Here is a 26,348-nt window from a genome sequence, read left to right as displayed (position 1 = left end):
TCTTGAATCTTTCTGTCTTAATGGAAACCCTGCTGATACCGTAACTTCCCAGAAACACTACATATAGTATTAATTTGAGTACTTTTATTGAGCAAATTGCACACAAATAATCAATTAAACAAACAGCAGGTTAATCGAACCCTCTGCTGCCTCCTCTCCTGTCTCACTGCATTTCAGGCAAACTTCTGCAATGTGTTTATCGTGCATGTTCGTATCACAATGACAATAAAAAATACCATTTATCAGTCAGCCCTACATGGGAATATCACAGTTTTTGCTTTGTGTAAACAAGGCCTGAAAGTCTATTCAATAAGGTAACGAGGTTAAGTAAAGAAGTGCTTAGTTAGGCATGTTAAAGGGGTGAGGAGAGGAGAGGAGGGGTCAAGAGACTCTTGAAGGCAGACCCATGGTGTCAGCTTGTTCCTCCACCAGAGCTTGTGCCTTGTGTGCAGGGAGGCTAAAGCCAGACAGAGTGAACAAACCTACGAGAGGAAAAATGCAGCCTTTTCCCCACCGACTACAAAAAGGGTTAGTTACTCTAAAATATAATCCCTCAGTGTCTTTTCCAAAGTCACAACCTCATATCAACAATTATACAAGTGTTAGCCTTTAGGCTTCACACTTATCAGTTCTCACACTATCTGCTGAACGTAGGGGAAAAAAAATCTGAGGCATAAATTGAAACCATTGTTATGAGGATCGACAGAACATAATTGCCTTTCTATATTGTACGAGACATAATAGGATGTCTTGTAAAGGTTGACAGAGCCAGGCGCACCTTGTGGGGGAGAAAACATGCCAGCTGGTATTTTAGGCCCAATTACCCATATGTTTGGGACAAGTGACCTTTCCACGGTGGTGCGCCGTCTGAATGTCCAGGTAGCAACAGCTAGCAGCCATCAAAAACAGTTTATTGAAGTGTTTATTCTTAGCCCTCCCCCAAAAGGTTAGACTGAGATCTCACACTCGCTACCCGTCAGCTTTCTAATGTGTGTCAGCGAGGAACAGAGGCCCACAATGAAATAGGAGGGAGCAGATGGCTGATGAGCTAGATTCATAATTTCATCGTTCTCTTTTTATCTCGGATAAAATATTAGTGGGCTGTCATCCACCCGTGACATAGTTATGATCCCACTTTCCTTCAGTTCTTTTCCAAATGAGACTTTACAGCTGCTTTTTAATTCTGCGGCGGTTCATCAGGGTTTCAGAGGCAATTACCCAGCGTTGGGACACTCATCCTAAATCTGAACCATGCTACTTTTTCATTTAAATAGCATAGGGCCTCCTGTGGCCGGTGAAACACACTGATATGGAAACTACTGAGACAGTCACTCTGCGGCTGCATTGACTTTGACTTCTTAACGTGATGTTGAATGAGGCTTTGTCCCAGGCAGGCTTTTTTTTGCTTAGGGTCCAGCAGCGGATGCAGGAAAGCAGAAATGCATTTATATGAATGAAGTGGTGAGATGTCGGATCACTCCACCAGACCGTGCCGCGGCCACGAGACGTTTACACAGCTCGTCTTAACAAGGAGGGCTGATGCAAGAGTTTGAGCACAGTCTCAAGGTTGCTGGACGGCGTGTTTGGAAATTACTGTCTGAATTATGTAGCAAGGGGAAAAAAAAGATAAAACTGGCATAAAAGAGAATAAAAGACATGTTACATGTGTTAGATCAGGGGTGTCAAACATGCGGCCCGCGGGCCAAAACCGGCCCGGCAGAGGGTTCAATCTGGCCCTCAGGATGAATTTTCCAAGTGTGAAAATTACATAGAAGAGACATAATATTGTGTTTTTATCAAGAAATTTCAAGTTGTTCATAATATGTTTTGTAAAAGGATAGTTCATTAACTGTAAACATCTTAATAATGCACTAAAACAAAGGGAAAAATGCAATGTTCTTATTATTTATATGGTATCATGCTATTATTGTACTGGTCTGGCTTGTGGCCCCCTGAACTAAAATGTGTTTGACACCCCTGTATTAGATGAATTGATAAGGAGAGCTCATCTGCTCTTAGATCATGATGAGAACATTTCTATGAGCACTAATGCATTATAACCACGAACTGGCTAAACAGAAAGTCCTCCATACCACTAAATAAAACAAGTTGTAGTAACACTTTATAATAAGTACACACTATTAAGTATTAGTTAAGCATTAAATACTGAAATCATCATTTATAAACACATGAATATTCATTGGTATGTAGTTTATAAACAGTTAAACATGTTTGACTCATCATTGATAAGCACTAACTGTATTTATAAACTACATACTAATGAGTATTCATGTGTTATAAATGAAGAATTCAGTATTTATTAATGCTTAATAGTTATTATAAAGTGTTACCTAAGATGTTTGTCCACAGCTCTTTTACAGATGTGAAGCCCCTCACTTCCTCTGCTCTGCTCACCTGGCTCCAATTAAGGAGAAAGGGTTCTTGATCAAAGCCAGCCACCATTACTGTACCAAACCCTCGTTTTTTTAATGGAGGAGGCTCACAGGGGCAACAAGCAGAGGTGTTGGGAGACTGGAGGGTGTGGTGGGTGCAGTAAGGGTACCAGACTCCCAACCACCCCAACCCTCATTTCAGAAGCACTGGCTAAAGGTTAATGCTCAGCTACCTGCAGAGGAAACGGAGCAGGGGGATCAAAACTTTTAGGGATGCATTTCTGAAAGTCTTAAAATTCATATATACGCCTTGTTTGGGAAAATAATATCTGCATGCACACACACGCAACCTAATAATCTCATAGATACTTAAGAAATTTCTCCAGGACATAAACTTCTTAAAGTGTTCAAAACATACAATTAAAGTAGAGTTCCCAAACTGAGCCACTAATGCAATATACTGTGGAGTTAACTCCATAGGAAATCTAATCAAAGACCATTTATCAGCGGCACAGCTTTGGGATATGGAAATATTAAAGTAGCAGCAGGGCAATCTGGTTCACTTTTTAAAAAAAAAATATTATATATCTAAGAAAGAGGTATTCAGCAAATCCTCTTGTGTACTGCTCAGGCTCTTAAAGTAGGAAATTATTAATTTCACAAATGAAATGAATTTCACTCAGGTCCTCCTATGTGTTAAATCCATTTTTTTTAATAAAGTTGCAATTATAGATATTGAGAAAGTTCAAGAAAAATATCCCTCCTTTGATGTCGTGGGGTCACAGGTTTCAGGTTAATGCTTCCTGTGTTATCGTGTCTCATTCAGAAATGTGCCATGTTGACGCCTATGCCATCTCCTCCTCCTCCTCTTCCTCCTCCCCCTCCTCTTCCTCTGGGACCCCGTCACTCCTCACCTGCCCACTTGTCGCCCCTGTTCTGTTTTCCCACCCTGACACTTTTGGGATTCAGCCACCTGCCTGCACACCTGTTCCCCCTGGTTTCCCGCCGTAGCATCGTGGCACCGTTTCTCCATTTCTGATTCCCGCCTGTCGACCAAACTGACTGCGAGCCTCTTGCACGTTGTCATTTTCCTGCTAAATTGCCTGTTCCCTGCGTTAACTCTTCTTCCTGTTTGCCACTTGTCAAAATGTGAAAAGTGTTTTGCCCCGTCAGCTCTTTTTGTTTGCAACAGGGGGGCCCCCCCCGGATAAACTGGAGAACTGACTGGGAGCGTGGGAGAGCGTATATCAATATCTCTGACCCACAGAGAGGACAGCAGAGCCAGCAGAGCCAGAACCACACAAGATAGAATGCATCTCACCTTTTGTCAAAATGATTCATTTCCACTTTTCTATACACAAAACCTCAAAATCAAAAGTGAACAACTCCTCATTGGATGGGTTGGACCTAGGGTTGCAAAGGGAATTTTCACAGTTGGAAACCTTCCATGGGAATTAACGGGAATATATGGGAATAAACTGGAATAAATCCGAAATTTACAAAATTGAAGGTTGGCCCTTAACAGGGAACTTAAATATAGTTGTAAATATAATATATATGTAAATATATTGTAGCATAATCTTGGCTAAAACAACCAGATTTAATGCAAGTACACTTGAATATCTCTCTAAATGAATAGCTCGACTTTTTTTTTTTTTTTTTTGGGGGGGGGGGGGGGGGGATTGATTGTACATACAAGAATTAAAACTTGATCAAATTCTACTCACAAATACTAAATCTGTTGAAATGTCATGCTTTTTAAATTGTATTGTATTATTTTGCATGGATGTCTGCTTATGTCAAAACAAAATATTTACATTTATGTTTGGAAATTATACAGTTTTGTTTAAATTACCCCCAATTTCCAATTAATTCCCAATAATTCCCAATAATCCCCATAAATTCCCATAATTCCCATAGAAAGTTTCCAATTTGGAATATTTCCCCATCTTAACATCCCATGGAAAGTTTCTGGAAATGTTCCGCCCCTTTGCAACCCTAGTTAGACCTTTTAGCTGATGCATCCACCCAATAACCACCATAATAAACTCCACCACTTCTTCGTCATCTGCATAAATAAAACAAAGACATAACAGATGAATCCATGTGTCAGTGGCTGCAGCATCATAAAGGAACCAGAGATGCACTGAATAAAGTGTTGAGTGTTTCTGTCTCCACCAGCTGTGGCTCAATAGGCCGTCCTGCACTGCAGCCATGAGACACAACATCTGGCCTGTATTTTCATAACGAGATTTTGGGATGCTCTGTAGTCAGCGCGCGGCGTCTGGAGCCAAAACATAGTTAGGCACAGAATCACTTCCTCTTTGCATACAAAATAAAAGCGTGTTCGTTTTCAAACTACCAAGATGCACACAAACGCACACACACAAACTGTGAGCCTCACATTGGAAAAAAAAAAAATCCCACTTACATTTCCATCAATCAATTTCTGAGATTAACCTTAGATTATGCTCTGGCCTGCCACCTAATGGATTAGAGATGAATTGGCCCGAGGCCAAACTCGCCTCCCACCGCTGACACATTACGTAGAGAGGATGATGTACAGGCCGCGCTGTCCTCCGACAAGTGAGGATGGGTGTTGTTGGCTTTCTCACCACTTTGCGAGACAGATTTTTGTGAATTGAATTGATTTGATGAGATGCTCCCTGTTCGCTGGGCGGAGGCGGACACGACAATACCCGAGTCTGACAAAGCATTTTGTTAATTCTGCAAACAGAGTATAAGCGCTTTCATTTCTGATAAAACTGTCAAAGCACAAACTATGCCAAAGGAGGTGTGGCCGGCGATGAAAAAGAATACCTAATGACCGCCTCGCCTGGGCTGCTGTGCTGCCGTGTGATCAATGCCGTCTCCCTGCGTAATGCATTAGTGAAGCACCGAGCTCGGCTGAGGAAGGAGGTTGAATAAGGAAAGATCCAGTTGGCTTCTTCTTTTTTTTTCTTGACTGGATCTCAGCTCTCACCCTCAGACGTCTTTGAAGGATGACAACAGGTTTGCAGTTTCACATCAACATCCAAGGCAAGCTGTCTCTAATTTATGAGGTGATACATAACCATATGAGCGCTAAATAAAATAGCAGAGTGTTACTTATCATTTTATTGTCCCGGCACAAAGTGATGACTTCATAAACATTTTTGGCAGTTGTTGTGAGAGCGAGGCAGCGATAAATGTTTTATTATGAATTTACTTATTTTCACAGTATGGACTTGCTTCACAGTTTGCCACAACGCAACAGGTTTATCAAGTGCATCATAAAAAAAAGTGAAACTTTAAGCTCTTAAACTTTTAGCTTTAAAGCTAAGACCAGATACAGTGGTACAGTCTGGGTATTACACACCAGCTTTGAAGTAAAGTCATCAGACTGAAGTTACAGCTCGGAATAAAACTGTCCTAATTAATTTCCTACTGTCCGACAGATCTTACGACATACAAAACTACAGCTTTTAATAATTATAATTTGTCTGATACGGGTTTTCCCTCCATAAAAGTTCAATTACCGCCTCCCTGCACTGAACGGTCCATTGTCAGCAGACAGCGTGTGCACTGGAGGCTTTTTTACATTTCCACATCACACACACAGACACGCACAGGATTTAAGGTGAACAGAGAAACTTTCATCCTTCAGCAGATGAATGTGAAAACTGCCTTTTTCTATTGTCACAGTCGAACCAAAGGCAGAGACTGTTTTCAAGTGCTGTAGCAGGATAAAAGGTAATTTACTAAAGTAGCTTCATGTCTTCGTTTTGGTAACAAGCCACACAAGCACCTGCAAGGCTACAGTACCGTACAATCATTATGATCTTTGAAAGCCATCAGGGATAAACGGCATGGGAAGCAAAGGAGAATACGTGACAACACAGTGTCAGACTTATTAACACCCTGTTGGTCACAAAGCTGTTTCCTATCAGAGAATTCACATTTTCATATTCCCCCCCCATCACATCCTGTCCTCCAGCTAAACACAAAACTAACAAGGTTCCCATTTACAGCACATCGCCACTAAAGCTCCCAAATAATGAATACATAATGATAATTTAGATAATGATACCCAAAGTAAAGAAAAGGACAAGCTAAGCAGACATAACACTGTGGCATAAAGACTTGTCTTGGTTCAGATATTGTGACATGTCTTAACCATTAACCTTTTCAATACAAGGCCTATTTTTGCTCCTCCTGTCCAAAACGACTTACTCAAACTAAATAGAGTATAGCTTCACCACTACAAGGGCTGTATAAATAATCTTGGTCTCAAAAGAAAGCTAAGGCCTGTGAGATTCCTACACAAGTGTTAGAATCAAGATATGTGTTACTGTGCCAGAGTAAATTTCATTTGGAACACAGTAGAAAATGTAAAACTTTAACTAACTCCGCCTCATCAAAAAAGTGTTGGATGCATACCTATGAGTTTCATCATTTTTATGGTTCTTTTAGTGGGACACTTGAAATTAATGCAGTGAGATACACCTGTCTTCCTGCAGTGGTGAGTTACAATGTCTGAATCACATGTTGAGAAGCACCTCCTGTCTCCAAGCCGCTATCAACGAATCAGAAGCTGGGAGGACTTGGCCTGAGGTAAATAAGAGGAAAACTAAAACTACAACTATTATACAGTAACTGCTTCTAATACTGAAACCTGTATGTAAAGAAATATGTAGCTAAATATTAACTGTGTGAACATGGATGTGTAAATGCCTACATAAACACTGTATCTCTGGTAAATTAACTCAATAATTAACATGTAAAAACAACATTAATAAAAAATTTGCACTGATTAATACATGCCCTAACGTCACTGTAGGACACGGTATGGTCAATAAAATGACAGTTGTCAGAAACGGCTGTATAAAAGAGGCCTATAGTGTATATAAATGCTGTATGAATTTAAATATTTAATGACATGAAGACGCTGCATCGGCTCAAGTGAAGGATACACTGGAGGTCAAATCAATCTTTGATGCTGACCTTGTGTCTCTGAGAATAACTGCAACCTGACGACGACAACGACAGCTCCAATTGATAAAACAACAGCGTTGGGTCACTTGTAGAAAAGCCTGGACACAGACTGTGTTAATGTTTGACAGCAAGGCGCAAAGACAGATGGAATGAGATGTTTATTTTGCTTTACAACTCCATACTTTGCGCTGTGGAGTGGTAATCAGGGGTTGTTAAGGAAACCACAACCTGCACTTAAGTTAAAGACGTCTTCCTACACTTCTCAGCATCGCTGGGGCGCACCTGCTGCGACATGACACCTGTCACAGGCCCTCATCCGATTTCTATATGGAAAGCAGCAAAAAAAAAAAAGTGCAGCATTGCAAAGCAGGCAAGCAATGGCATGGTATAAGTAGAGAATATGTGAATAAAGGATTGACAGAGAGTGGATGGGTCTATTTGACGTATGCATGATCCCCACTTTCTGAATAAACACAGAAAAACCTGCGGATTCACAAATTTAAACACTGCGCAGATAAATATGTGCCTGATAAAAACACTAATATTTGCGGCTTGATGCTGGTAAACATCGCTGTGTGGGAGATACGACTCGTGCAGCGAGGAGGAGAAAAAATAAAAAGTGGAATAACTGTGTAGAGATGAAAGAAGGTCCACTCATCCGTTAGATATAGCAGCTTATCCTTGAGGGGTCACGGTGGAGCCGCAGCCAGTAATAAGTGATGGTGGGGCCAGAGGTGGAGCCCACCCCTGGACAGGTCACAGCAGTCCATCACCGAGGCAGACAACCATTCACAGCCAGCGCTCGCTCACTCCCAAGAGTTGCCGATCAGTTTAACCCGTGTGTCTCTATCCTGCAGGAAATTACCGGATTAGAGGCGTAGGGAGGGAGGGAGGGAGGGGGAACCGGAACAGGAAATAAGCCCAAGTCCAGAACTACGTCTCACTGTGAGGTGACTAGGGTTGCAAAATTCCGGGAATTTTCAAAGTTGGAAACTTTCCATAGGAATTAATGGGAATATATGGGAATTAATAGGAATATATGGTAATAAACAGGAATACATTTTTTAATTAATAATTTATAAAATTGAAGGTTGGCCGTTAACAGGGAACTTAAATATACGTAGTTGGGGAAAATATATTGTAGAATAATCTTGGCCAAAACCACCAGATTTAATGCAAGTACACTTAAATATCTATGCTATTCCTCTATCACATGCACACAGCACACTGCTTACTGCAGGGCTATTGAGGCCACACCCCCGACATGCTCACTTGGTAGAGCTGCTGCCCCATGTTGAGGCTACAGTCCTCACTGCAGGCGGCCCCGGTTCGAATCCCACATCGGGCAGCCCTTTCCTGCATGTCATTCCGCCTCTCTGTCGCCCATTTCCTGTCTCTCTCTCTCCACTGTGCTATCAATTAAAGGCAATAAAAAGCCCCCAAAAATATATATAAAATTATGCCCAATTTCCAGTTAATACCCATAAATTCCCATAATTCCCATGGAAAGTTTCCAATTTGGAATATTTCCAAAATTCCCCAGCTTAACTTCCCATGGAAAGTTTCTGGAAATTTTCCACCCCTTTGAAACCCTAGAGATGACACTACTAAACACTGCACCATGAGCAGAGGTAGAGACAAACATTAAGATGAATGGGCGATGATATAGGATGGAAAGACAATAACCAAAATCAATAGAAACTACAACCACAATTAGGTCTCATGAGATCTCATGGCCTCCGCAGGAAGACACTTAAAAACAATCAACAAATCACATTTATTTACACACACAGACACACACACATCCTTGTAATGCTATCTTTGTGAGGACACTCATTGACATAATGTACTGTATTCCCTCGCCCCTTACCCTAACCTTAACCATCCAAAACAAATGCCTAACCTTAACCATTACTCTTAACCTAATTATAACCTTTAAGTCTTAACCCTCAAACATCCCTTGGAAAAAGTGAGGGCTGGCCAAAATGTCCTCACTTCCCAAAAATGTCCTCACTCTGTGGGTTAAAAACTCTTTCCGGTCCTCACAACGTAGTAAGTACAAGAACACACATACACTCCAAAACGTACTATAAATAAATCCTATAGTGTGTGACTGTATTGACACAGTACAGAGATAGAGACAGCTACAAATGTATCTTGCATCAATACGCAGGTTGATTAGGTCTGTACGCTGCAGTGGTTTACTGTTATTTTTGCATCAACACCAAGAAAAAAAAAGTGTGAATTTCTGTCACTCGATCTCTCAGATATTCACAGGTAACACCTCGTCGTTATTACAGTGCAGCGCAGGTTGGTTGGAGTGGTAGAGTACGGCAGACAGATTCCCCCTGCCAGTTATCAACGCGCCATAGTAATATAGGTAATATTTCCCCGAAGGAGCTAATGGGCTGCTGTAATGAAATGACACAGGGGAAAGAAGAATGGACGTGTAAAAATGTTACCGCTGCGTTCGTCATGGTGGAAAGGAAAAAGGGAAAGAGAAGACAGATGGAAACGATGCGAAAGCAGACACATAATGTTGAGGTAGAGCTTCTCGCAAGCACAAGGAAACCAGAGCTCCCGAATATTATATTATGTAGGAAAAGGTTTGATACTGGTAAGCCTTGTTTCTTGCATATAGGGCTATTGGAACAACTTGCAATAGCCAAAACATAATAATGGCATATAAATTGTAAACATTTTTTGTTTTCTCTGTAGATTCCTCTGTAAAAATCTTGTTATAAAAGATCCTAGTGAAAAGAAAAAGATGTTCTGAAATTAAAAGTGCAAGGCCAGTGGTTCTTTCCAATTTTTTATTTTTTTTGCCATGCTGAATTCAAAATGTTAAAAAGAAAAGCACGCCCACCACCACGACCGTCAGGCTGGACCAGGCATAAACGAGAATGTTCCTTCAATTGACAACAAAACTGAAAAATAAATGTCTCACAAGTCAATATTTGCTCTTTGTTATTAGAGGGTGTGTGTGTGTGTTTTTGTATTCTTCTCTGTATTAGAGGAAAGATTACAGGGACTCTCATGTGTCAGCTCTTGACACTGAAAAGCAATCATATCAGTCACGAACAGGTGGAATAAAAAGCAGCTGCAGAGGTCGGAGGGGAGAATAAGAAGAAGGGAACAATAGCAGATATTCTCCAGTTGTTATAATTATACAGTTACCTGTGAGTGGACACATGTAATCTAGCGGTGCACATCCAAGAATGGAGCACAGAGGAACACGAGCAGACCACTAATTCAAAGAGCGAGTGATACCTATGGCTCCTGATCAGATTAAAGCAGCCGCATTATGGAATACCTGACTGTAGCCCTTCAAAACAAGAGCGGAGAAGAGAATCCCTGTGAGATGCGTTTAAAAAAAACATCATCTACTTGGAAGCGCTTTTACTAGGGATGAGCACCGAACCAACTCCGACCGAATACCCACAGTAATCCCGAATATCAATTCATGTTAAATCAAACGGTACCACATTTCGGTACCTGAACGCACCCGCCTCTCTGTGAGATAATTGAGGAGTGTCTGTCTGGCTGACACACGGTGCATTGCCCCTCCTTGCCCCGGCTGTCCATCTCTCACAAACATACTGACAACGGAGCAGTCTCTACGGGCCGGTCCGACCCGACCGGACATGCTGGTTCAGGCCGAAAATATATACAAATGACTCGGGTCTGGTCAGAACTCGAGCTTCCTCTCTTTTTTTGGCCGCGTTCGGGAAGGGAATATCAATGCTAGTGAGTCGGACTGAGTCGGGTCCGGGCTGACAGCGGGTTTGGGTTTTAATTTTCCGGCCCGTTGAGAACCCTACTGCCCCAAACAGCCCCTCCTCTCCCCTCATTATGCAAACTTTGCTTGTTTACACTGAACCATAACAATAAATATTCAAAATGTATACGTTTTAAATTACCACATAAACACACAAAAAAAGGTACCGTAGCATTTCAGGGCATTGGGTATTGGTACTTTATCTGTTTAAATGTGAAAGGTTCCCATCCCTATAGTTTTTTTTTTTCCTTGTAGCTTTGACAAAACAAACCTGCAGCTCCTGTAGGTTATCACACACCTTGTAGGTCAGCAGAGAGAGAGAAAGAAGCTGCAACCCATTTTCTCTCCGGGTGTGTGTGTATGTATGTGTGTGTGTGAGGAGCGGAACAAACACTGTGTTCAATGGCCAACAAGGACGTTCAAATCCAGCGAAGAAAAATGATCACACAGTCACACCCACTCACACACAAACACGCGCACACACACATAACCGCAGTGTACTTAAAGTTCAGAAAGGCTGGCCAATTCTCTAATCTTCTGCAAAAGGTCAAGAGCCGGCTGTGGCCTGTCTTACAACGACTCTTTTGGGGGATGAAATATTTATTCAGCTTTGGGGTAAACCTTCTCCTTATACATCAACATTTTGAACATGCATCTTTATTTTTTTTACCTCCCTTTCTGCCATTTTGACTTTGATTGTTGGCATTCATCGGCCGAGGCTGCAGAGGCCTGCGTGTTATCGACTGACTATGGATCAGGACCACTCCAGCCTGTAGGCTATTAGGGGAGCCAGCGGTTCAGGCTCCTGCCCTGCCGTTCCTTAATTGGTCCCCTCAGAAGCCCCGGTCCACACAAACCCAACAATCACATTGGAAGATTATACTGAAGAGAAAAGAGAATCCCTGTGTGCAAGCCGCTTGGCATCGATTAGCTCACTCTATCACTTCAGCTTCTTTTTGAAATTTTTTTTTTATCTCATTTCTTTTTCACCTCCAGATTACAATCGGCCAGGGTGGTCTTTGAGTAAACCATACAAGTCGAGATAAAAGAGGAGCAGACAGAGGAGAAAATGGCTGGAACAAATGGGAGATGACTCAGGACTGCCTACTGGGTAATTGGGTTTTATCCTCTCATTTTATCAGGCCTTGTTTTTGGATTACAGCTATACAACACACACACACAGACAGGGAGAGAAAAAAAAAGGAGAAGTATACCTACACATTAGCAGATCTCAAGATAACCGATTAGGAGAGTGTTGCTGCAGTCTCATTATGATCCTCCACAGAAGAAAAGCTGGACCGTTCTCTGAGCTTTCCCACTCTAACCCCCAAATCTAGCATCAAGGTATTGGACACAGTCGGTAAACACAATGCACACACACACGTGCACAAAACGAAAAAAGAAAAAAAATGTCAACGCGAGCCACTGCTGCTGCACAATAGCTTGTCTTTTTCTGTTTCCACATTCTAATTCACAGCATGTTCATTTCAACCTGACATTTCAATTTCAGATGCTTCTCCAATTCAGTGCTTTGAATATGGGCCTTGTCACTAGATGTGTATACTCTGGTTGGAGCCCGCGACAGGCCTGCCAATTGCAACGTCCCGCAGCAGAATTACTGTAAGATATCTTACTGTCTAATACGCAGTGTTTCATACCCGTTTCCCGCCGTGACATGTGACAACGAGAGCCGCTCTCTCACGAAAGTAATTTATAGCAAAACCGCGAGAGATCACATCACTCGGCATGAAAGGCTGAAGCGAATCTATAGGCTCTTCACTCAAGCACCTAGATCACCAGGTTCAATGTGAGTCTGACATGTGGACAATGGCTGCTCTGCTATACATTTCAGATTTTTTTCACCACTGCCTGTTCCTTTTTTTAAACCAAAGACCATTTACTTGCATTCAGCCTCTCAACATAATGGACCAGTTGCATTAAGTACATTCAGCTTGTCAAATGTCAAGAAATATAAAGAGAACTGAGAGTTTCTGATTATAAAGCAGCTCTCAGGTTTTATATTAATACTGTGAACATATAAAAGCCTCAGTCCACAGAGAAATGCACGCAGCCTGTGTTCAGAAACTGAGCCTTAAAAACGAGCCATCAGGACTTCCTGTGACGTTGTGATGTCACATCAAAGCAGTCGCTAAGCCCCGCCCACCTGAACCCACCATCCATCCGACACTTGCAGGTTTTGGTTTCTCTGAGGGTGAAATCTGCTATGTTTTAACTGTATTTTCCTTCAGCCAATCAGAAGAGAGGCTCAGGCGGCCTTTAAAATATGAAGGCTCGGTTATAAAGCTGCTGGTTGTAATAAAAAAGGAACATATCAGCTTGTGCTGGTTGCCATCGACAGTGGAGCTCTATAGCTCGGAGGCAAACAATAAGCTATTCAGACTGAGGCTATAGAGAAATACATGTTAGGACAAATTGTTGGTTTTGGTCAGATTTCCTCAGAGAAAAGGTTGATAATGATAAAAATATAACACCAACGTTAATTATTTAGGTCCTAAATAAAACATGCACCGTGCACAGGAGCCTTGTACCTTGTATTATTTCACAGTATTGTCTCCAGCACTGTGGTTGAGTTGGTCTGAAAACCAGCTAAGATGAAATGAAGCAGAAATAGGCAAAGCTATTTATTGATTCCGCTGTCTGAGAGCTGAAACAAAAGTGGTCTTTAAAATGAATGTAGCCACATCGATGCACAGAATAGATGTTATCTATCTTAATGACAAAGGGGAGTCCTTGGCTGAAGGGGAACCTCATCAAAGTTACACATGCATAACCTTGCAAACGGCGCTCGGAGAGCAGGAGAAAACACACGAGCTCACGTAGGGTAAAGCCTTTAAATTCAACTGTTCAAGTCATTAAGCAATGTCAATATGCAAGAGGGAGCCAATTCAACACATGCATGGACGAATATTAATATACGTTATGTCCATATTTCTTGCACATTTTGTTTGAAGACGCTTAATTCATTCTCATTTAAATGTAAATCAGAAGAACAAATATGATTTTCAGCTCCTCCCTCAAAATTCATATTTAACAAACGTGATCGACCGACGGGCAAAGACTGCAGGAGGTCACGCTGCCACGATTATACCCAGATGGATCTGTGCAAGGACAATATGTAAATGAAGAATGGTGCAAATGAAAAATAAAAAGATGATTCTTCAACAATCCAAAAAGAGAAGAAGGTATAAACGGAAAAAAACAATGAGAGGTGAGCACACTTCAAGAAGGTGAAAGCATCAGTCAGATTAAAAAGACACCAGCTGGGGTTTGAAGGGGAGCTGCAGTAAAGTACCAGAGCATTAAGAGGGACAGAGAAACTGCAGCTTTCACTTGAAGAGTGACATCGTACCATGGAGCCAGCCAGGAGGGAGAAGAGCAAGGGAGCAGACGCAGTGATTGGACGGCTGACTTGTGTAGGCTGAAAGGGTTGAGAGGTGATGGAGGAAGGCCAGCAAAGAGGTGGACAGCGTCGAGCCGTCGTCGAGCCCGGGAGATGAGCTGCAGCGTTTTAGTGGACTCTGAACTCTGTGCTTATTGAAAACTGCCCTTTTATCAAGTTGCCGCCTGCTTTTCACTGCCAAATACAAACATGAAGGGAGACAGCGGGGGTAAACGGTTACAGAGGATAGCTGCTGCAGTGGCTCACAGGTTACGTCCCCATTCATACTTTTTTGTTTTGAAGCGACTTTCCTAAAAAAAAATATAAAAAAAGACATTTGGAAACGCTGCTGGTCCCTCATTAGCTCCATTTTAGCCTTACGTGTCCCTTTGGAGACTTTTTTTATTTTTATTAATTAACCTTTATTTATACAGGTAAAATAGAAATGGAAACGACATGTGTTGTCACGATTCGATCACATGACTCTTTCCTGCATTCAGATAAAGGAACTACAAGCGTAGTTGTGCTTGTTGTTTTGCAAACAGCAGCTGTTGCATTAAATTACGCTACTGTATATATTATCTGCAGCTGTATGTGCTGCTACCAAGCAACCACGCAAACCAACACAGGCATGTCCATTATATGCACATGATGTGTTGGTATCTACGGAGATTATTCCTGTTATGGAAATGAAATGCTCACATAGATGAAGTGTCTAAACAAATAAAGCCATATCAACACTCTTCACCACAGATTCAGTCCCTCTGTCCTTTAATCTAAGCCTGATGGTGGCAATGATGTAAATATTTGCTGGATTTTATATAAACGGCTGATAATTCATGCATCTAAACATTCAGACTCATATAGATATGTCAATGACATCCAGAACGAAGGCGTTAATGACTTTGAAATATTTTCTGAAAAAAAAGGAATGTTTTTCGTGAAATGGAGTTTTAGATAAGAATGTAATTAAATTGTTATTAGTCAACTTCATGTCAAGATTTTTTAAATATGATTAGCCTCTTTCAAGTCTGATCATGTTGTCAAGGTCTTTTGTGTTGATAACTGGGAACTGAAGTCAGATATGTTTTTTCTTTAATCCTGCACAGGTTAATTAAAATGTTTCTGCTCGTAAGGGATGTTTTTTTTTTTTGACGGGCGTCCAATTATTTACAGTTTATTTCTAGGTTTATTTGCCATTTCTGTCAATGCGACTCTGGATTCTTGTTATTTAAGACTTGCATTCATCTTTGATATAGTCTATTTGACCTGAGTTCAGTGTGATACAAAGAAGTCTATGTAAATCATCATTTTTTCCATCTACGAGTTCAACTTGGTATTTGATGCATTTCAGCTTCTGAATCATCCCCCCTCCCCTCCTCTTTCCTCCTTTATCTGCAGGACCGAAGATTTCTTCTGAACAACACAGAAGGCATCTTCTTCAAAAGGCCAATGGTATTCCACTTTCTGTTTTATTTTGTGAATGACAGAGCTTTGTTGGTTTTTTACAACATATAGTTACGCGTGGCTTCACAGAGGCATTATGTGGGCTTCGTACACCAGCAGGGACTCTTAAATCCCAACACTGCATCTCTGACACTCACAAAAAAAGCACCAAATAGCCACTGAGGACAGACTGAAGCTGCATGAAATATAACCAGGCACAGTCCTTCTCTTCTGCAGCTTGGGGTTGTCATCTGATTTTTTTTCTTCCTTTCACTCGATGGAGGAGAGAGAGAGACCTTGCCTTCCTTGAAGTCAGAAAAAGATTTCTAGATATGGGAAATAAGCCACAAGAAACAGCCTCTCAACCATTAACCAACCTTTTCCAGTGAGACTGTGCTCATACGACAAGAGTCAGGAGAGAGACAAAGAGAAAAAAAAAAGCAGGGTCAGCTTCTCCTCTCACTGTAAATACCAACAAATTGGAAAGTGCCACAGCATTCAAAGAAACTGCACCGGTGCATGTGGCTGCACATTTCTCACTAACATGTACTGACAAAACCTCGGTGGCGCCGAAAACACCTGTAGACCTGCTTACTCACAGCCAATCATCTGCAGAAGATCTGGCAGATACAGATCATAGGAGCTTCACTTAATGTGACCTCACTGACTTTGACTGTGGCTGCGATTGTCGGAGTCGAAGGAGCTGGTGTGAGCGTTTCTCAAACTGCTGATCTCCTGAGATTTTCCACACACACACAGACACACACAGGCACAAACAGCCAGTCAGTCTCTAAAGAGTTTATCCAGGATAAACCCTAAAATACTTCTACTAAACAGCAGCTGCATGGACAGAAACGCCTTGTAGTAGATGCTGTCAGAGGTCAGAGCTGACAGAGAGGAGACAGTTACCTCAGATAACTACGCATTACAAGGAGAAGCTTCCCAGGGTGAATGACACGCCACAACCTAGAGGTGGATGTGCTACAACAGCAGCAGCAGCAGCAGAAGAAGAAGAAGAAGAAGACCATGTCAGGTCCGGCTCCTGACAGACAGCCCAAAAACAGAAGTCTGAGGCTGAACAGAACAAGACATATCAAGACTGGAAAAAAATCATACCTGGTCTGAGGAATCTGAATTTCTGCTGAGGCTGCAGATGGTACGGTCAGACTCCACGCATGGAACACATCTGTATTATATCAACACTCCAGTCCAGGTGTTTTCACTTTAGGCCCTTTAATACTGTACCTACCAATCAATCAATCAATCAATCAATCAATCAATCAATCATGGTTTGCCTGCTCATCATGCATCCCTTCACTTAGCCACAGTGCATCGTCTTCTAATACAGGCCCACTCAAATGGTGAAATCACATTTTGTCAGCCTTCAGAAATCCATTCAAAGTGAATGTTTATTTTTAATGCATAAGAGAAGCAAGATTGGCCACTATTTTGGTTTTTATGCACTTTGGAGGTGGGCCATGGTTTAGATGAGACCAAAAAATGTTTATTTTTTATTTCCAAAGTGCAGTTAAAGGTACATTGTGTAGGAATTACTCCCATCTATTTATTTTGTATTTCTTATTTAACCTTTATTTATCCAGGAAGGATCCATTGAGATTTAACAATCTCTTTTTCAAGGATGTCCTGGTCAGGTAGCGTTGTGGTTGTATATCGCAAGCAACTCAATCGTATTTTTCATGCTGCATTCTCGTGAAATTGGGCAAACGGCAGACGGACGACAGCCGCTGCACCTAACGGCATAAACAAGCCTCTATGTAAACAAGTGGTCCGTCAGCACGAGGCAAAACAATACACGTGACAATATGTTGTCATGGCGACATATTGTCACGCTCGATGTATATACGAATGATATGAACGGCAAATTCAGAGCTTACCGGAACACTTCAGTTTGTTGATGGGGGTGATTACTGATGAATGAAAAACATACTTTTGAACTAAATAATCGATTTTCGTATCTCGTGAATAGATAACAGGAGAAGTTACACAACATCCCCTTTAAGTATTGCTATTACCTACATTTTTCTTCTGTTAAGGTTTTTGTCATTGTTTTTCTGCACTTTGATTCAACTGTGACTAAATTTTAAAAGGGAAACAAAGAATAAACATCACTTATTTTTCAATACATTCATTTATGTTGGTTACCTGCTGCTCACCACCAGCCGCTGAAAACGTCTGGCTCAGATACATTTCTTTTGTTTGAAAAAATCTGGCCCGACTGAATTTATAATTGAGGAGCCCCTTTTTCTAATGGCTTCTTCCAGAATGATAATGAATCTTGTCACACAGACGCATAAAAGTCACCTAAAACTGGCTCCCTGAACATGATGGTGAGCTGCAGTGAACTTCAGCTGCCTTCCTGAACCCTGCAGATCACCTCGGGGATGAGTAGGCTAGAAGATTGGCAGCTCGACTGTGCGAGTGCAGCCGACAGATCTGCGAATAAAAAAAAAAAAATCACGTGATGCAATCATGTCAACACAGAGCAGGGGATCTCAGAGGAGCGTTTCCAACATCGTGTGGATTCCACGACGTGAACAACTGAGGCTGTTCTGAGAGCAAAAGGGAGGAACTAACCGGTTGTTAGCGCGACGACAGCGGTGGCGGTGGTGGTGGTGGTGGTTGTTCTGATAGAGAGCTCAGCTCAGCGGGCGTACAGGCCATGACAGCGTATGTTACATGAAGCACTGTATTGGCTCTGTGGCACACTAACAAGGAAATTCACATCAATCACATGTTTACCTCAATGGATTTTTTTTTTTTTTTTTTTTACATTTGTCATTTTGATGTGTTTCCAATATGTTTCACATTAGATCTGACATGTGTTTAGAAACCCACACATCCTGTATGATAATAATAATAGTAATGATAAAAATAAAATAAAAAAAAACATGTTCTGGTTACGTAGAGGATGTTTACTTCTGCATCTTAAATCGCACACTACACAAATAAACACTGAAGCCCTGCTTTAATCCAATGTGATTAAATATGTATTTGCCTTTGATTACTTTTGAAAGCAATTCATCAGGGAGAGCGGTGACAGGTGCTCGCTGTTACTGACAAACTGCTGTGGCAGTTACTGATAACATGAGATACTTAAGTATTCTGCACTGTAACCCCCCTATCCTTCTTCTTCTCCTTCTCCTTCTTCTATTCCTTCTCCTTCTCCTCCTCTCTGCTTCCTGCTACATACCCCGGCTCCCTCGTTCTGCCTCTCCGGGCTCAGCCCTCCTTTCTCCCTCTCAGTCAGGTGAGTTGAGAAATGATACCAGAACCAAAACATTTGTCACAGCAACAATCCACTGAAACTAAATTACACCGAAAGGAATTGCACGGGAGGAGTGAACAACAAAGCAAAGGATGAAGAAGGGTGGGACAGGACGGGAGGGGAGGGGGACGGGGACGGGGGGGGGGGGTATTTATGAAATAAAAGCAGTTTAAAGGGAAACAAAAGTGCAGCTCAGAGCTGTGAGGGAGAGGTGGCGGGAGGGAGGGTGTTTGGCATTGAAGTGAACGGTGTATGGCGTGAATCTTGCCTTTGTGGCAATGCCCTTGAGTTAGCCAGTGAGGCATTGAATGGTGCATTGTGGATGGGCAGTTATCTCCAAGGCTTCCCCTCTTTCTGTGTTATTAGGAAACACATGACAGCGTTGCCAGCTCTTATTGAACAGAAAGCTTCAAGGCCGTTGTCGACAAGGCTGAAAGGAGAAAATCTGCAGGAGGCGACCGGAGTGGCAACATCTGACATCCCTGTCACTCTGTCTGCAAAACATTCAGCACAGATATACTATACAACATGTATAGATGATGATGGATTCTCATCACTATGGAGTACATAACCATCTGCCGTCTTCACACGTCACTCTCCACTACCTCCTATTGTTGTATTCATAAAGTTTGCCTGCATTTATTTATTTATTTTGTGTGTGTGTGTGTGTGTGTGTGTATTACCATTCTATACGTACGAACTGTACATGTATTCCTATTCATGCCCACCCACACTCTGCAGTATCTCATCAACTGAATAAGCACCATTGTATATTATATAGTATCTCTATTCTTAAAACAGTATATATTTTCTGATATATCTTTGTACATGACTGTATAGATTGTCTATTTATATGATATTCTTTACTTGTGCTTGTTGTTTACTTCTCTGCGGCTGTAACAAGTTCATTTCACATAAGTGGGATCAATAAAAAGTCTTGTTTAAAGCCAGAGAGAGCCGATCCTAACAATAGCTGCTCCGACCGTTGACGTAAACCTGATCAAACGCCAATCCTTCCTTTACCGCACTCTGCTGTGGAGAATTAAATGTGGTAAATTATTCCTGCACCCCGGTTCAAATGACTGAGTTTAGCTGCCCCAATTGACAAAAAATGATTGTTGGGCTAAATTGCTCTTATTAGCGAGGAGCACATTTAGGTAACAGCTTCTCATTTCGCCGACTGAAATGACATACGATGTCGCTGCTGGCCGAGGGCAACGTCAGCTGTTTGCCAGTTGAGAGTAACTTGGCTGCAGGAGTTTGTCAGAGGTTTCTGTGCTCGTCTCTGCAAGTCCGGTGTTTGTTCTCGGGCAAAGATCACTGGTGCAGAAAAACTCCTTTTGTAGTAGCAACAACTTCAACAGAGCTAAAAGTTCAGGATTAATTAAGTTCAATCTTCAAGCTTCCGTTCAGGTTGTACGGCCTTGGTTGGATGTGCACTGAATAAAAAAGGGACAAAAGGGCCAAACGAAAAACTCAGACTCTACAGTACATGAGATCATAAATGAACATGAAGAATCACCAATGTATACAAACAAAAACTAAACTAACCACAAACTGGAGAGAGGACCTCCATGAATCTATACTGTACATAACCACAATGGACCCGGAGCAGAAATATGAAGTTACATCAGCAGCTTTATAATGAAAGCATTGTTGTTGTTTTTTTGTTTTTTTTTATTGGAGCAAACAAAAGGGATTCTCTTCCAATCAATCCTCCCTCTCTGAGGAATACCGCGTACAAAAGCTTATTTATTGACTAGAATCCAAAGTCTCAATATCCCATACACACAAAAAAACACAATAGCTGTGTCCAAAGCAGACTCTCATCACACTTTATCAGCGTAATGAGTATGTGTGTATATTTATTTCCGAGCATACACTGAATAACATTACCTATATCATTTCCCCAGCTCTTTGTGCTTTCACCATTGACAGCATTTCCCACCACCCACCCTCGTTTGGCTCTCTGTGGTGAGCTTTAGTTTCCCCCCCTTTGAATGTGAAGAAGGAATGATGAGAGAGAGTTGGATGGAGTAGATGGGCTCCCCTTTGAATAATGCACGACTGAAACTGGGCAGTGAGTGTACGACCACCGTGCAATCTCCTACAAGAGCAGAAACAACAGTGGAGAGAGACCGAGCACCGGCTGCGCTCGCGAATTCTGCTCATGTGAAATGTCAGTTAAATCAAAGCCGGGGCTTGAGAAACAGTCTGGCAGTCATTCTTTTGGGGATAAATAAAACATGGCAGAGATGACTCCATTGCCCTTTATCCACCCTCCATCCCTCCATCCCCCCTCAAACCCTCTCTCCCTGCACCCAATCCATGTTTCTCTTGAGTTTTTTCCACTCATGCCATGCTCAACGCCTCAGCCACTAACATCTCTCTGGATCTTATTAACCTAAAAGGAAATTTATGCAACTGCAATTAAATGAAATTCTGTTTTGTGCCGACGTCCCACTGTGCTGCTCTGTTGTTATATTTATTTATTTATTTATTTATTTTTTTGTGTGTATGACATTGTGGTTGCAGGAAGGTTGGTGGAGTGGCGGATGATCTGCGCCGGTCAATCAGGCGTCTGTCATGCAGCGTGACAGGCCGCCGCTTCTTTTACGTTTGGTCAGAGAGGCAGCTAACTGGCTTCAGGCGGCCGACCAGTTACATGTCTTAACAACTGTGTGTGTCACGTCAGCGTTGCTGCAGGGGGGGGGGGGTGGATGTGGGGGGAGTGGGGGGATACTACAGTGCATCTATTGATTTCACCCACACAGAGCACCTAAATGACGGTTTAAATCAAGCAGCCTGTCCAATTAAGTTCACACCATTCAGCCTTAAATTTTGGTATTATTCTGTATTTGTTATTACTGTTGACAAATCACCAAACAAACCACATGTTCATCCACTTCTCTATAATTTCTAACTTCCCTCCCCCCTCCCAAGTCTGTGGCACTCAGCCCATTCATTAGGCCACTCAAGATATAATGTTAGTCTTTTAATTAAAAAGCTGGCCAGTGGAGTTTCTAAGTAACAGCAGAAAGTCAGGCAAACACGACAACAACAAGAGCTGCATTTAGAGGGAGGAGGATTATTTTCAACCATGGACTAAAAAGACATTTGGCACATTAGTCAGAGTTAATGGAAATAGGAGTTGAGCCATTTGTATAGACACACACACACAGTAATTATGGCTCGTTTCAAAAAGGTTGTGTAACCACTGCCCCCCAACAATCACAGGTCAACTATAACAATCATCTGATTGATTAAATGATTTCATTTTGCCATGCCGAGGGAATTAAGCTAAGCCAAATTGGTTGCATGTATTTACAGTCACCCCTGTGCCAGTTTGATAAACTGGTTTCATATAGAGCTGCAGCAATTAATCTACATTATTAATCGAACAAAAATCGATAATCGAATAATCAGTTTGAGTATTTTCTTAAGAAAAGAAGTCCAAATTCTCTGATTTCAGCTTCTTTAATGTTGAATATTTCTGGTTTCTTTGTTCCTTTGTGACAATAAACTGAGTATCTCTTTGGTTTGTGGACAAAACAAGACATTTGAGGATGTCATCTTGTAGTTTGAGAAACATTGATTGACATTTTTCAACATTTTATTGACCAAACAACTAATCGATAATGAAAATAATCGTTAGGTGCAGCCCTAGTTTCACAATGTTTCTTTTCCATAAAGGCACAGCAAATCAAAACACCATGAGTGTTGCCTTCTCATCCACAGTTACTGTAGGTAGAAGCCAGGTAACAGCTGACTCAGAGGCTACCGGCAACTGTTGGGCCTGATGTTTACTTGCATGTTGCTCAAGGTGTGTTCTGTGATTCACAGCACCAACTCATGCATTAAATGTCAGTATATGACAACTTCGACCATTACGTCTGATATCAGTGATTCTCTTGCGTGACATCCTCGGTGGCCTTACAAATGGCCTTGGGATCTGCAAGTGCTTTTAAAAAAGAAACTTGAATTTCAGAACTGGATTATGTGAAATGCTCCTATTCAATCTTCAATTGGACAAAACATGAAAGAGCATCGTTCTGAGGTATCGCTAAATTAGATCTGAAGTAGGCAGATGATCAATGAAGAGAAATAATAACTGATTAATCATTTCTTGTGATGTTCCCAAGCAACAAGTCCAAACTCTACCATGGTTCAGCTTGTGGAGTGAGTATTTTATAAACCAAAACTAAAATACAGAAAATATTCTACAAATGTTTGATGTTTTGATGTTTCAGGAAAAGCTCCATTTTCCTTTTTAACTAAAAGTCTGTGCATGAACTATCAAATAAAAATTGTTTTGTGGTTGGCTTCAGCTGAAATTATTGACAATTGAGCATTTTCAGAAATTTCTGAATAGCTCTCTCCAAAGACATTCATTTACATTCATGGAGGAACTCATGGAGAAAATCCCACGAAGGCACAGTTCAAGTCGTGCTGCTAACACTCACACACACACACTCACACACACTAACACACTCTTACTTACATGTGAACACATCCGAGCTGTGATGTGCTCGTTCACTCTGTCACTGCTGCTGCGAACACCTCTGTTATACTCACTGCTGCTGCTCAGCATCATCAGCCCCCCTCTTCCTCCTCCTCCTCCTCCTCCCTCCATCCACCTGTGGGCACTGACTCCAGGTTTCTCCTTGGGGTACGTTTGTTATTGTCATTTCATGCTCCTTATACCCCCTTTAGTGCGCTAGAGCTTTAAATTCTACGCTTGCAGATGAGTGGTTTCCCGCCCTTGCAAGATAAAGAATAAATTCAGATGCCTGAATTACAGCTTAGCTCCTAATTGGCAAGGAAATTACCATCTGTAGGACTATACATGGAGCTAGAGAGATGATTTTCCCAACTGAGCTCCTCTTTCCTGCAGATTTTACATTAAAAGTAGAGTCAAAGTATTTGACTGTTTACAGCCATACCATTACATAACATAAATATTTATTTTACAGCTTGGCAAAGAGCCGTCACAAATGCTGAAAAGCTGCCAGATGTATCACAAAAATCTACCTTATTCAACTTAAGGGAAGTGCATCTTGCGTTCAAAAGGCAAATGTTTCTGTTTTGTTTTTTTTCCATCAAGCATAGGTCATTCCTTTCCAATATTGTTTCACATGTAAATGTTGCCACTGTGAAAATGCCAGTTGAGTAAATACAACGTACAGCTTCTGTTTTGAAAGGTTATATTTCCTCGCCTTTCAGACCGACTTAGAAAGAATGACAAAAAACCCCCATGATCCCTATGCAAAGTTGCCCTGAAGATACACATGCGTAATCTAATATTTATGCAATGCAGATTTTCAAGTCAAAGCTAATTTCAAAACTTGAGATGCAAAAAAAAAGAAAACCTTGGGGCTAGTTAACTAATTGAATTGCAAATGTATCTTTGTTACACTGCCATGTGAGCTAAATGGATGTCAATAGGTCAGGGAAGAAAGGAGGAAAAGACACACACACACACACACACACACTGACCAAATGGAGACATTTCGAAGACAGCGCATAACATCTCAGGGTTGCATCACAAACAGCTTTACATCACATATGTGCATTACCATAATGAAAGACAGTAGATCACACCTCCTATCCTGCATCAACCAGCCTTTTGTTAATCACATCTTTTTTCTTTCTTTTTTTTTGCACGTGCAGAGAAATCAAAAATAAAAAGCATCCACAGCTGTCAAAGCAAAGCAAGGAAAAACAACCAATTAAAGTTGCAGAGGAAGAGGCACAGCAGCTCTCAAGCAATCATCTCCATTTATCATCAAGCTTAGGGAGTAGATGGGCTTTTTTATTCTTGTGTGTGAAACAATAGCTCAGACCACAGGGGTGAGCAGCACAAAAAACAGGGACAGCCACAAGCAGCTTCTTCAATTGCACTGATATTTTACTCATTAGGACAATTCCTCAATGAGAGGATACGTATAATTAAGGCGGCTCTGTGATATCTGCATTCAAAGATGAGATGATGTGTGCAAAAATAACTTACTTTGATTTGTCAAATAGATAGGATGGGCTGTGGTCAAAGAGATAAAATACTCTCCCCTCTGAATTACAGTTAAAACATGGCGAAGCACAACAGAGCAGAAATTGCATCTTGTGAGAGTGTAGGTAAGATCTGAGCAGAACTGATGCACTGACAAAAAAAAAAAAAAAAAAAACCTAAGTGATAATTAGCTTCATTTTACAGCAGTGGGTAAAAAAGAAACACACACACACACTCCTCAGCAGCCAGAGCGTGGCGTGTTAGAAATAAAAACTTGGCTTACATCAAAGGCAGCCTGAGAAATGTCTTACTTTTCTTAAATTTCTTAAAATTTGTCTTTTTTTCCCCACACAGTCACACACACCTAAACACAACCTCGTATCACTTTCCACAACACAAACCAACTAAAAAAGAAAAAGAAAACACAACACACAAGCTCCAACACTGTCTGTCTGTCGAGGCAAGCGCACCTTTTTTCCTCGAGTTTATCCTCGAGGACTGACATCAAAAAGCAGCAGCCGCGGCTCATCAAAGACAGAGTCTGTGTTGCACCGTGCCGTGCCGTGCCGTGCTGTGTGGAGTTGAGTTGTGTTGAGTTGTGTTGTGTCTTACCTCTAGCTAACGTGGCCGGGACCCGCGAGCCGAGAAGCACGAGGACGAGGGTGGCAAAACTCAAGTAGCATCCTCCCGAAAACTGTCCCATTACTGCTCTGCTGGTCCTGGTCCGGGTCCGGGTCCTGGTCCTGGTCTCCCTCCCCTGCGGGTCCGGGGGCACCGGGCGCGGGTCTCGGGCATTTGTCGCTCCTCGAAAAAACCGCCCTCGCGGAACGTCTCTCTCCAGGTGTTTTTTTTTTAGGAGGGGGGGACTAATTAGTTTCCGCCAGGAGAGCCGCCGTCACCTCGCGGAAGCGCAGTGCGGAGGGAGAAAGAGAAGGTGGAAAGTGGCGCGGTGGTCTGAGCAGCAGCAGCAGCAGCAGCCGGTGCTCTGTGCCTCGCGCCAGAGTGGAATAATTAGACAGAGAGAGGCGCGCGAGCCAGCAGCTTTCTGGTTTTAGGAGAGAGAG

General features: G+C 41.8%; 1 protein-coding gene across 1 annotated transcript in view; it reads right to left on the bottom strand.

Annotated features, from left to right (window-relative positions):
* Positions 1-25,987, bottom strand: part of LOC310995071 (netrin receptor UNC5D-like) — a gene marked incomplete at both ends in the record, with an annotated part of 187,141 nt that extends 161,154 nt beyond the window's left edge. Inside the window, one exon of the mRNA XM_083984000.1 lies at positions 25,897-25,987. Within this exon, the coding sequence (XP_083840126.1) occupies positions 25,897-25,987 (91 nt within the window). The remainder of the gene's footprint in view (positions 1-25,896) is intronic.
* Positions 25,988-26,348: the final 361 nt, after the last annotated feature.

This window comes from Trachurus trachurus (genome assembly GCF_905171665.1).
Source record: "Trachurus trachurus genome assembly, chromosome: 12".
Classification (NCBI taxonomy): Eukaryota; Metazoa; Chordata; class Actinopteri; order Carangiformes; family Carangidae; genus Trachurus; species Trachurus trachurus.
Note: the sequence above shows the minus strand (reverse complement) of the source record. Positions and strands in the feature narration are given on the sequence as shown.